At 35.2% G+C, this 13,115-nt stretch overlaps 1 protein-coding gene across 1 annotated transcript in view; it reads right to left on the reverse strand.

Moving 5' to 3' along the window:
• The window catches only part of GRM5 (glutamate metabotropic receptor 5), a 620,904-nt gene that overhangs the window by 139,157 nt on the left and 468,632 nt on the right, over positions 1-13,115 (reverse strand). Inside the window, exon 6 of the mRNA XM_044668936.1 lies at positions 3,685-3,853. Within this exon, the coding sequence (XP_044524871.1) occupies positions 3,685-3,853 (169 nt within the window). The remainder of the gene's footprint in view (positions 1-3,684; positions 3,854-13,115) is intronic.

The following is a 13,115-nucleotide window of genomic DNA, read 5'->3' on the forward strand; positions in this document are numbered from 1 at the left end:
ATTCTAGTTTATGAACCTATATACAAATGTGTTAATAATTCTCCATTAAGCACTCTATGGATTACCTGTGGCAATATTTGCTTTGCATTATTGATTTGCATAAGAATTTAGACCTTTCTCCAACACTGTCTACAACTTGGTGGATATGCGCTAGAGAGTTGCCTGAAATAACAGGCTAAGTTAATTACCCAGCTAATGAGTGTAAGAGAAAAGATTTGAACCCAAGTTTTTCTGATTTTAAGCCCAGTATCCTATATACTACAGCAAACTGTTTTCGTATTTCCAAAAAGCTATACTGAAAAGTCTCAAGTCAAAATGACATTGGATTATTCATTATCTTAGTTTATTTTAAACCCTGGGTTTATCCCTCTTTTAATGGATAACTAGGAAGTACATATAGTTTACATATCTCCAGGGACACTAGTTTTCAAATATGCATTTTGGAGTTTCTTCTTGGAGATGTTTCCTGGCATAGTGAATAGGGAACTAGCCTTGTAGCTAGGAAGACCTTCAAACTTCATCTCTGACTGAGTAATCTTGAGCATGACACTTAAATTCTCAGTGTTCTAAGCATCTCTATAAGATTTTAAGATGCAGAGGCAATGCCATTCTATACTGGCAGAGAAAGTTTCTGTATCTAGGAGGATTTTATATCAATGAAATCACAAATTTAGTTGTTTTCTTGACCTTAAAGAGTTTTATTCAGAATACTCAATCTGCTAATTGCAGGGATGATCCCAAATGAACCAGTCCATCATTTGAAAGACTCATTATTCCTGAGGGATTGTGTAGCTAGGACTTTTACTTTGGGTAACAAAATTAGAGTACAATTTTGTACAACATACCCTAAGGGGAAGCCTATGCTGGGATAGATTTCCTTCTTGTCAATGGCTGACTTTAAATACTGGCCCATTCTTTTCCTATCCCTCCCTGTCTCCCCAGTAGCAGCATAGAACCTTCTCACATTTTGGGATCTGTCTTCCCTTAAGCTACATTCTAAGAGAGGTATATCCTTCCCTGATCCTGACTATTAATGGAACAAACATTCATAATCATGATTCTGTTATTATGTAAAACTTAGGACCCAAGTTTAGGAGTTTTATTCTATGAATCTCTCTCTCTCTCTCTCTCTCTCTCTCTCTCTCTCTCTCTCTCTCTCTCTCTCTCTCTCTCTTTTTATGGAAAATGGTCAGGAAGTGGGTTAGGTTGTGGATGTGAATGATTCACTGAATCACTTAAACCACTTCTTTCCCAAGGCATCATAGCTTCATTTGGCTGGAAGTATAGTCAAAAGTCAGATCAGGCTTCTGGGATTGTCATTTACAGATTTATCTCTTCTGTTTTTAAAATAACCAGAAGTAATTAAAATAATTTGACAACTGAATTAGAACTCTATGCTTGTATATACATATATGCATACACATGAACACACTAATATGTTTTTAGAACTTATATTCAAATAAATGAAGAGGAAACTGAAGTGAAAATGAAAATTATCTCAAAAATTTTATCACAATTCTTAAATGAAAATTAATCATATAGACCAAATATTTGTATAACATAACATACACATACATAATGGAAATATATTAATAGTCAAAGCAATAATGATAATAATGAAAAAAATTAAAATCTGTTGTTTTTTTCTCTGAATCTGCTAAGTTACCATGTGATGCCCTTTTTGGCTTTGTGTGTTGTTGACATTTAATTAATTATTTTTCAGTTCTGTCCAACTCTTCATGATCTCATTTGGAATTTTGTTGGCAGAGATATTGGAGTGGTTTGCCATTTCCTTATCCAGCTCATTTTATAGATAAGGAAATGGAGGCAAACAGGGTTGTGACTCACAAAGAAGAGTTTTCCTGATTTCAGGTTTAGTACTCCATTCACTGTGCCACCTGACTGCCCTTTTTACTTCTTCATAATCCCAGAAAGTGTCACCTTCTACTAAAAATAAACTTTTCTCACTCTCCTCCTCTTGCCCTCTCCCCCTTCTCTTCATCATGCTTTACTTTGCTTCCCTTCCCTTCTCCTCCCCTGCCTCTTCTCTTTCTCCCTTCCTTCCTTCTTTCTTTTCTTCCTTCCTTTTTTCTTTTCTTCCTTCCTTCCTTCCTTCCTACACTTACCTTCTTAGAATCAATACTAAATATTGGTTCCAATGCATAAAAGTGATGACCTTGGCAATTGAGGTTAAAAGACTTACCCACAGTCACACAACTAGGAAGTGCTTGAGGTTAAATTTGAACCCAGGAATTGCATCTCCAGGCCTGGATCTCTATGCAATGAGTCATTTAGCTGCCCCCATCATTTACTTTAAATTACAATTGATCACATTTGCTTAAGAAGAGTTAGGGATTTACTGAAAACCTGTAGTAATGAAAATACCTTCAATCTTTACTGCTGCCAGGATAGAATAGGTGGCAGATGGACTGGCTTCCATGAAAAAAAAAATGGGAATGACTTACCATCACCTCTTGAATTCAACATGAGTATGGAACAGGACATAGAAGGAGAAAAATAAAATGAATCCACTCTGAAGGATGAGAAGACAACATAATATGTTGTCACCCTCAATTCAAAAATAGTTTGTAGGATCCCAATTATTCCTGAGAAAGATTATGAACTGATTTCGATAAAATATTTTTTCCTGCTTATGTTTATGAGACAATGCAAACTAAACAGTAGGGGACCAGTGGATTTCCAGAAAACGAAGTGACTGCCTTTGTTTTCTAGGCCACGCTGAGACTCTGGAGGAAAGAACCCCTCATTATTGGAAATATCACTATTTGTGTTGCTTCAATGGCTATAATGGCTAAAATACTGTTTTTCTCTTTGAAAGTGATAATTGTCCAGTACTGTTGCCACTGAATTTTATTGAAGTTTTCTTGGTAACAAAACTCATAAATTTCATCAGCTTAACCTAAATAGGTGATGTAATGGTATATGGTGAAAAAAATAGCAATGAAGTGAGGAATGAGGACTTTGAGGCCAATAGAAAAGAAAACAATTTTTGGACTTTTGTTTTACACACAGTTGAAGAGGAAAAATTAGGCAGTGAGTACGTTTGAATACTTTGGTTGCCCAAAAGTCATCTTCAGCCCCAAGAAAAGTTTGGTCTAAGTCATTGAAATGATTATCTCTATTCTTCAATCATAAAATGTTTGAACTGGAAAGAACCTGCCAAGAAGATTTATCAGAGCTGGATGAGATCTTGGAACTTATTTAGTCCCCAGGTAAGCAAGGCAGCTAGGTGGCACAGTAAATAGAGTGCTGTGCCTGGAGTCAGGATGACATCTTCCAGAGCTCAAATGTAGCTTCAGATACTTGCAAGCTATGTGACACTGGAGCAAGTCACTCAACCTTGTTTGTTTCAATTGTATCATTTGTAAAATAAGATGGAGTAGGAAATGGCAAACCACTCCATTATCCCTGCCAAGAAAACCCCTAACAGAATCATGAAGAATTAGATATGCCTGAAAAATGCCTGAAAAACAACAATAACAACAACAAACAACAACAGCAAAAGAAATAATCCTTGCCTTCATGTGCCTTTTAAATAATAAGGATATTGAAAATTATAATGGAAAATAAATAGATTTATTTATGTTTCATAATGTAAACAGATTATATAAAATGTAAACAGATGTTTCAGTTGCAAATAACTACACTTGGAACACTATTTACCTTGATCTGGCCTTTCTCACAAGGATCACTGCATACAGACCTAATGATGGCACTCTTCTTGGGCCATACTTCATCATCATCCATTTTCAATTCACCATTATCCCAGCTGCCAACATTGATATAATCAAAATAGTTGTTTCCCATTTCCTTGAAATTCATGATTTCATACCTTTGGAATAAGAAAGTGATTATTCAGCTGAGAGACAGCCACAAGCCACAATTCTACTAGGTCATCAGCTATTATATCTGTGACTTTAGAAATGGCCACACTTCATATAACACTTTATAGATGGCTGGACTTGCCTTCACATCGGCATATAACATATGACATATTTTACTACTCTATCATGACTTTCAGCTCATACCTGAAGCAGAAAACATGGATGTAGCATTATATAGAGAAAAGAGCAGGATTTTAATTTTTCAGGTCTTTTGGCTACTACCTATGAAAATTTAGGCAAATCAATCCTCCATCCCCACTTCCTGATGCTCATTTTTCTCTGAGACTTGAAATGTCTATTACCTGAGGACACTATGAACATCCCCATTTGTGATTGGTATTGGAGAGAAATTTGGTGTAGTAGAAAAAATGCAAAAACAAAACACTCGTCATTAGCTATTTCAACTGCCATAACCTCCATTTTACTCATATCATATTAATATTATAAGGCTCTAAGATGAAAATGGATATGAAAGCTCTTTGCAAATTATAATGTATATGCTTAGGTTACAGTGGTTCATCTAGAGCTTTATTATAGAAGAAGACAACTGTATTTCTATTTTAAAGTCCTCTGTAATTCATCCCTTTCACTATTTCAGAGTAGTCTTGAAAAATACAAAAGGAAAGAGTTATGATTACTCTTATTGTAGAGAAGAATTTCATTGCTTGAAAGTTGGTGGTTTGGGTATCTTCCCAAATTGTCTAAATAATTATCATTAGGGTTCTTGCAAGTTGGAACAGCTTTGCTTTTTGTTAAGTGTCCTTTCCCATGTAAACTTCTTTTATTTATTTATCTGATTACTAACAGCAAGAGGCAATGTGATAATTTTGAAAGAACACAGACTCTGGAAAAAAGGATCTGGGTTCAAATCCAGCCTTTGTTGTTTATTACATTCATATGTGACCAATAGTCACTTAACCTGTGCATCAATTTCTTCTACTAAAACTGAAGTCCATGGAATAGATATTCAGTAATGTCACTTTAAGATCTAAACCAATGTAAAACATGTTTAACCCAATAGAATTGCTTGTCAGCTCTGTGGGGGGAGAGGGATGGGAAGAGGGAAGGGGCAGAACATGAATCATGTAACCATGGAAAAATACTTCAAAATAAATTAAAAAGGAATAAAAAGATCTATATCAATGATCCTATGAATGTATGTGAATGTGGATAGGATCTTTGATGAAGTTTATCTTTCTTAAAAGGGGGAATTAAATCTAGGGATGAAGGAGGATTCTGGGAAATGAGAGTACCCTCAAAAAGGGCATCGATAAAAAGATATAGTTTTAAAAATATATATTATTTCCTCCATTATCTTATTTAATAGCAAATGTACTATTATAATTTGAATAATTAAATAACTAAAGTTATTAACCATGAACTTTTAGGGTAAGGAAATTTTTATTACCATAATATGATAGATTTGTCAGCATATTATTAATAATTCACATTTATATATTTCTCCAATTTTAAGGCTTAACTTTAAGATTAAAACTTAGGTAAAGAATGGCTCATTATCAATATGATGGACATTGACAAAGCAGCATGTGCAATTGAAAGACCTGGATTTGACATGTGAGGACCAAAGTTTAAGTCCCTCCTCTGACACATTGATCATGTGTTCTTAGGCAAGTCATTTAACTTCTTTAGATCTCAGTTTCCTCATTTGTTAAATCAGAGGGTTGGACTAAGTGATATCTAAGATTCCTTCTGGCTCTGAATCTATGATTCTGTGATCTGTTCTTTCACCATGACATCTCAGAAAATAAAGAAAAAAATTCCTTAGCCTGGTGTATCAGACCACATGACATTTGAGATTGTATCTAGCTCTAAGATTCAATGATGAGATTTCAAATTTAGCAATGGCAACTGCATGAGACTATGAGAGCTATGAATGCATTCTACAGTCTTTCTAATCACACATTATCTTCTGATAGGGGTAACATTTTAGGAGGGAGTGCCTTATATAGAGTTGGTTTATTCTTATTTGTATATATATATTATCTTCCCACATATAAACTCCTTGAAATCAGGGAGAATTTTATTTTTATAGTTGTATCACAAATGCCTGACACAGTGCCTAGCAAATAAAGGGTGCTGAATAATGTGTGTTTGACTGACTGGTCTACTATTATGCTTTTTTCTCTACCTCAGGGCTCTATCCTCTCCCATATCTCATTTTCCATCTTCACCTTCTGTGACTTCTTTCATTGGCTCAATCATAATGTCATTTTAAAAGTTCTTCAAATTAAAGGATATTTATTGCAGTATGGTTATGTAGTCATCAGAGTTATGTAATTAGGAGACTATGGTATGAGAGGGCTCACTCTTAGTGGACTCTTTTCTCTCTCCTCCGCCCCCCAACTCTCTTCCTCCTCCTGATCCCCTCTGCATATGTGGAGATAGAGACAGAGGGAGAGAAACATACACACAAAGACATACCCAGAGAGAGATAGAGACAGACAGAGACAGAGAAAAACATAAACATAAACAGAGAGGGAGAAAGATAGAAGGTAGACAGAGAGATCTGTGGAGAGAGAGAAAGAAAGAAAAGAGACAGAAGAAAAAAGAAATAGAAGGAGAGAGAGAGAGAGAGAGAGAGAGAGAGAGAGAGAGAGAGAGAGAGAGAGAGAGCGATGAAGAGGTGGTGATTTACACATAAATATATAGAACTATAAAAATGAATAAAAGATCAAGACATATCACATAGAGATACAGAGCAACAGAGATAGCCACAGAGTTAGATAGAAATAGATAAGAAATAGATAATCTTAAGACTTAAGGAATGAAGAACAAATTGAATCCATAATCAAAAGGAGGAAAAGGGGGCAGTTGGGTAGCTCAGTGGATTGAGAGCCAGGCCTAGAGATGGGAGGTCCTAGGTTCAAATCCAGCCTCAGACACTTCCCAGCTGTGTGACCCTGGGCAAGTCACTTGACCCCCATTGCCTACCCTTACGACTCTTCCACCTATAAGTCAATACACAGAAGTTAAGAGTTTAAAATAAAAAATGAAAAAAATGAAAAAAATGAAAAAAAAGGAGGAAAAGAGTGATCTGAATTTTCTTTGAGAAATATACAAGCTTTTTTAATACATCAAACTTCTTTCAAAAATAAAGACCCACTCATATTTCTAGCAATAATATGCTACTCTGCCATACATTTTATAGATATTATCATTTACATTTTATATTTTTTGAAATCAAAACTCAGAACAGTTAAGTGATGTGTCCATAGTTATTCAACTAGTAACTACAGTCAGAGGTGATAGTCAAATCCCAACTGAAACATTACTATTTCTACTATGCCTTCAAGTAGTCTTAGATTTGTATATATAAGTGGCCACAAAACGGGATTTTCAGAAGATATTCACTTATAGAGAGCAATTGAGTAAAAGTCATTTTCTTCATATCATCCATCTGGGCAAGGAGTGAGCTGGTGTTTGAGATTTTTGAATGGATTAAGGATAAAAATGAGGATTTGGGATCTATTTGTTTTAAAACTATGGGTTTTCTTTCTTTCTGACTGCATTTGACACTTATGTGATAAAACAGTAGGTAACTTAAGGGGAAATGTGGTATGGGGAGAAAGAGTCAAGAGTGGTTAACAGGTGTTTATTTCATACTTCTACGTATATTCAAGGGGCTGTACTAAGTCCTAAGGACCTAAGCAAAGAGAAACAAGAATGTGGTCCCTATTCTCAATGAGCTCACAGAATAATGGGGAGACAATATGCAAGTAACTGTGAATGTACAAAATGTATATAGTATAAATGGAATGTAATATTAGAGGGAAAAGATTAGCATGGGGTTTGTTTAGGAAGAAGAAGGACTAGAAAAAGCCACATGAAAAAGATGAGATTTGAACTAAATTTTGAAGGAAACTCCAGAAGCCAGGAAGCAGAGGTAATTAGGAATAACATTTCAAGCACAAAGGAGAGCCCATGCCAATATACAGAGTTGGGATAAGAAATGTTACATGTGAAGAACAATTAGGCCAATGTTGATAGGTTCCAAGGTGTTAAGAGGGAAGTAAACTATAAGAAGACTAGAAATATGGAAAAAGGCCAAGTTTTTTTTTAATAGCTAGCATTTATAAAGAGGTCAACCTCCTAACCCTGGGAGCTAGATATAGTACTATCTCCATTTTACAGATAAGAAAATTGAGGCAGACTAAAGTTAAGTGACTTGGCCAGAGCTAGTAATTGTCTGAGGCAGGATTTAAATATAAGTCTACATGACATTGGGTCCAGCTTTCTGTGGCACTTCTCTCTTTTTATCCCACCTCTACCACTAACTACCTGTATGACCTTTGGTAAGTCACTTAATTTCTCTAGTTTTCAGTTTCATTATTTGTAAAATGAAGGGTACCAGATGGTCTTTAGTGTGCCTTTCAGTTCTAAGTATATGACACTATGGTCCTGTGATCCCATAACTTCCTAAATATGAACAAGATACTCCAATATCATAATGGACTTGTGATTCCATCATTGTCAACATTATCACCAACAATACAGACCCTAGCCTATCTGTATTTGTCAATCCTATGTGATTCATTTCTGTGTTCTTCCATAACTTTTATACCTTCTGTATAATGGGCCAACATCAAGTGGATACTAGTAGAAAAAATCAGTCATGCATAAGTAATTGTTCACACTAAGAAAGAATATAGAAACATTCATTCATGCAAATAAGTAGGTAGGTCTTGTCTCCTAGAGATGGTTCAGTATTCTTCTATATGATTACCCAATAGACTAAGTAGCCCAAAAATATAAATTCAGGTTGAGATCAATCTAGTCTATGTGACTTTGGCTGTCATTTATTCCACTTCACTACTTTAATTTCTACATTTACGAAATGCCATAATTAGACCTGCATCTAAATACCTCAGTTGATCAGTGACCTATTTTCCTCCCATTAAGGGAAAGATTCTCTTATAAAAGTATTTATGGTAATCTGGAAAGTGAATCAGGATGAGTTCTAATACTATTTCTACCTCTTGCTACTTGCATAATCTTAGGCCTATTAATGGTTCTGTTTCCTCATCTATAAAATGATGGAGTTGTATTTGAGCTCCTGTGCACCAGCTCTGTTCAATTGTTCAGGCCCTTCTATTCTCCACCATTTCCTGAAGTCTGTCCCAAGTTCTTGTTCATTGTTTCCATGACACAATCCATCTCATCCTCTCCTATCCCATGTGCCTTTTATCTCCAATCTTTATTAACATTGGGGTCTTTTCCAATGTGTCTTGTCTTCGCTTTATGTAGACAAATATTTAAGCTTCATCTTCATTATTTGACTTCTCAGTGAATAGTCTGAATCAATTTCTTTAAGTTTTGACTTACTGATTTGATCTCCTTGGTGTCCAAGAGACTCTCAAAAGTTCTCCAGCACTACAACTTGAAAGCATCAGTTCTGCAGCACTCCAAATCTCTTAGTCAACTTATTCTCTAACTCTCATAGCTATATATGGATGCTGAAAAAAGCATATCTTTGAGTCTATAAACTTTTTCAACAAGGTGAGGCTTCTGTTTTTAGTATACTATTCAGATTTGCCATAACGTTCAGCCCCTCTACCTTGACAAAGGAATGATCCAGAAGGGACTACCAGCTCTAAATCTTTGAAAAATAAACCAGTTAAAAATTATAGAAAGTACTTGTAGCTTTTTGGAATAAAGGTACTATGACATTTCAAGGGTTTTTGATAGAACCCCTTTTGGGAGACAGAATGGGAACCCAGAGTTCCTTGATGAAGAGTGAAGGAAAAGAAGGGAGACAAGGCAAGGTTTGAGGTCTGAAGGGCTCAGTTGCTGATAGCAATTGACTGCAGTTCGTTGAATGAATGCACAAGATTGAAAAAACAAAAAAACACAAGGAATTTTTCTCATGGAAATTCAAGCAACTTTTTCATAACAAGGGTAGCATTAAGAGAGAGATTTAAGCAAGGAACTGAAGGTGGGGGTATAAGGGGATATCACAAGAACTGAGAAAAGGGGAGAAGCAGGTGCTGATAAAACATGTTTTTCTGTCTGGGAAAAGGAGCCTGGGAAAGGGAGAAAAGATTATTATCTCAATCAGTAATTTGTTGGTTGGAAATGTGGAAACTGGGGGTTCTGAGGCTTTAGTCATACCCTGGACCCCACCTGACATCAGGGGTCAATAGACCTTTGCCTTTTCAGACCCAGAGACCTTAGTCCCTAACAGGTTTTATATTTTAAGGAATTAAATATAATGTGAGAGTTGAATATTGGTTGAATGAATGAATGGAAATTGGTAGCCTCTTGGTGCAGTGACTAACACAATATTATACATAATTAGGTATTTAATAAATGTTTTTGATGGTGATGATGCAGGGTCTGTCATCTCACAGTGAATCCCCTTTCTAGACTAATCAGTTCTATTGTAATAGATATAATAATTAACCTTCCTGGTGCACAATTTATGAGCAGTTCATTTTGAAGAAGAAATTCAATGCAGAAGGGTTGTGTACTGCAATGTAATGCATTTGCTCAATTTTCCACTTCATTTCAATTATCATGCTTATTATAAGAGATAGGGTTTTCAGTTAGTAGGCTTGTTATTTTTAATTAGAAGCAAAAGTCTTAATGGAACTTGTATTTTTAGTGGCACTTACTTTCAAATATAAAAATCTTAGAATATTTCACTAGTGAAGCACAGAACCACAGTATTTTTCAAAAATCGCAGCCAAATTATTTTAAAGTCCCAGCCCAATGGAATGTTCCATTGTTGAATGTGATGATGGGTTTTTCTCCCAGCACTTTAATTTCAGCATGTCTTGAACTAGATTTGTTGTTATTCCTCTAAAACATGCTTTTCCTCCTAACCTCCCTGGTTCCATAGATTCAATTTTATTTAGGAAAAAACATATTAAGAGCTGACCATATATAATTCAAGGCAAAATTCTCGGAATAAAAAGCTAAAAAAAAACCTTTTTTTCCCTCAAAAAGTTTACTGTTCTTTTATTTCTTTTATTTACTTTTATATATGTTTAATATATTATATATATTATGTTATATTATATTTTATATGTACATAGGTATTATACATACTTTCTCCTTTCATAGTGTACAAAATGCTTGAGGTCAAGAATATTTTAATTTTAATCTTTTTATTCTTAGTATGTAGCCAAGGTCTGGCATATAGTAAATACTTAATACATGTTTGTATGTTTATTGATTGATGTCACATCAAAAGCTGGAGGTTAATAGACTATTGGATATAAAACTAGTTAGAAGAAAATTACAATAGTCTAAGTGAGAAGTCAAGTCAACAAGTCAAGTTGCATCAGCAAGTATTTAATGAACATTTATTATGTGCCATGCATTGCTTGAAGTGCTAGGAATACAAAAAAAAAAATTAAAAACAATCCATGTTCTCACAGAGCTTACGTTCTAAAGATGAGGACAGTTTACAATGACAAACAAGACATACATGCTAAATAGAAAAGAAGAAGTCAAAATTGAGGGGAATCAGGAAAAATATATAGAAAAGTATACATATATATATATACATATATATTGCTGAAGATAGAGTATCAGCTGAATTTTAAAGAATCCAATAGGTAGAGATAAAGAAGACTTTCTCAGGCAGGTGGGACAGCCAATAAAATGCATGATTCCAGAAGATGGATGATCTTTTGGGAGAAACAACATGGAGATCAGTGCTCCAGGATAATTGAAAACACAAAGCAAATGATGACTAGAAAGTTCAGTTTATGAAAGGCTTTAAAAATCAAAAAGCAGATTTTTTATATGATCCCAGAAGTACTGGTGAGTAAACTATGTAGCATAGTGGAGAGATCATTGGATTTTTGAACCAGGTAGAACTGGATTCAAATCTCACCTCAAATATTAGTTGTCACCCTGGGTAAATCACTTAGCTATTACCTGCCTCAGTTTCTCCATCTATAAATGAGGACATAAATAGCACCTATTGACCAATAATAATGTTATGGTAAAGATAAAAGGAGATACTTTAAAGTGCTTTGCAAAACCTTTGTAAGGACTAAGTTGCAAGGACATTTGGAACCTTGGAAAAGGTGAGAGAATGATAGGAGCAGTGGTTGAGACCAGGAGCGGAGCACCTTGAAGCACTACATAAATGCTAGCTATTGTTATTATTAATAATAGTAATCATATTGATGATGATGACCAGCCACCTGAGTCTATTGAGAAGGGTTGTGCTGGGCTCATCTGGCATGGTCAGACCTAAAATTGAGGAAGATCACTTTATCTGCTGATTAGGAGACTGGATAGAAAGAAGAAACTTAAGAAGGGAGGGTTAACCAGTAATAATCCAAGTATGAAGTGCTAAGAGCCTGGACCAAAGTGGTGGTTATATCAGTGGCAGAGAAGAGAGGCATATAGAAGAGATGTTAAGAATGTGGAATTGATAGGACTTGACAACAACAGATTGTCCAGGGAATTGAGAAAATGAGAAGTTAGAGATTGTAAACCTAAGTTACTGAAAATATGGTGGATCCCTTCACAATAGTAGAGAAGTTAAGAGACAGGGTTCAGGTGGAAATATAGAGTTTGGTTTTGAACGAATTGAGTTTAAAATGTCTACTATGGAACATCCAGTTTGAGATGTCGAAATGGCAATTAAAGATGTGACACTGGAGGTAAGCAAAGAGGTTAGGGATTGATAAATAGTTTTAAGAACCATCTTCATGGAGATAAATGAATCCTTTGGAGCCGATAAGCTCACCGAGTGAAAAAGCATAGGTGGATAGGAGAAGAGGGCCAAGGTCAGAGCCTTGATGAATATTCATGATTAGTGGACAAGTGGGCATGACCTGGAAGAAGCCTAAATTAGACTTGATTTTGTGGTGGTGCTTGTTTTACATTTACCCAAGCACTTTATAATCATCTCATTCCATCTTTACAACAACCCTATCAAGTAGATGCCATTTAAAAATGAAAAAAAACCAAGGCAAACTGAAGTTAAGTGACATTGTAGTCTCACATCTAGTAAAGATCTGAGACCAAATTTGAACTCTGGTCTTCCTGACTCCTGGTCCAGTACTCTATCTACTGTAGTATCCACATCCCCATTTCATCAAGCTGTCCTGATATAGTAACCACGTGATAAAAAGGAGAAGGATATTATAATGTAGGAAAATATTATGAAGGCATAGGAATTGATAAAAGAGATAAGAGAGAGGAATAAATGTAGTTTTATGCCTAGGT

This window comes from Gracilinanus agilis, chromosome 3 (genome assembly GCF_016433145.1).
Source record: "Gracilinanus agilis isolate LMUSP501 chromosome 3, AgileGrace, whole genome shotgun sequence".
Taxonomy (NCBI): Eukaryota; Metazoa; Chordata; class Mammalia; order Didelphimorphia; family Didelphidae; genus Gracilinanus; species Gracilinanus agilis.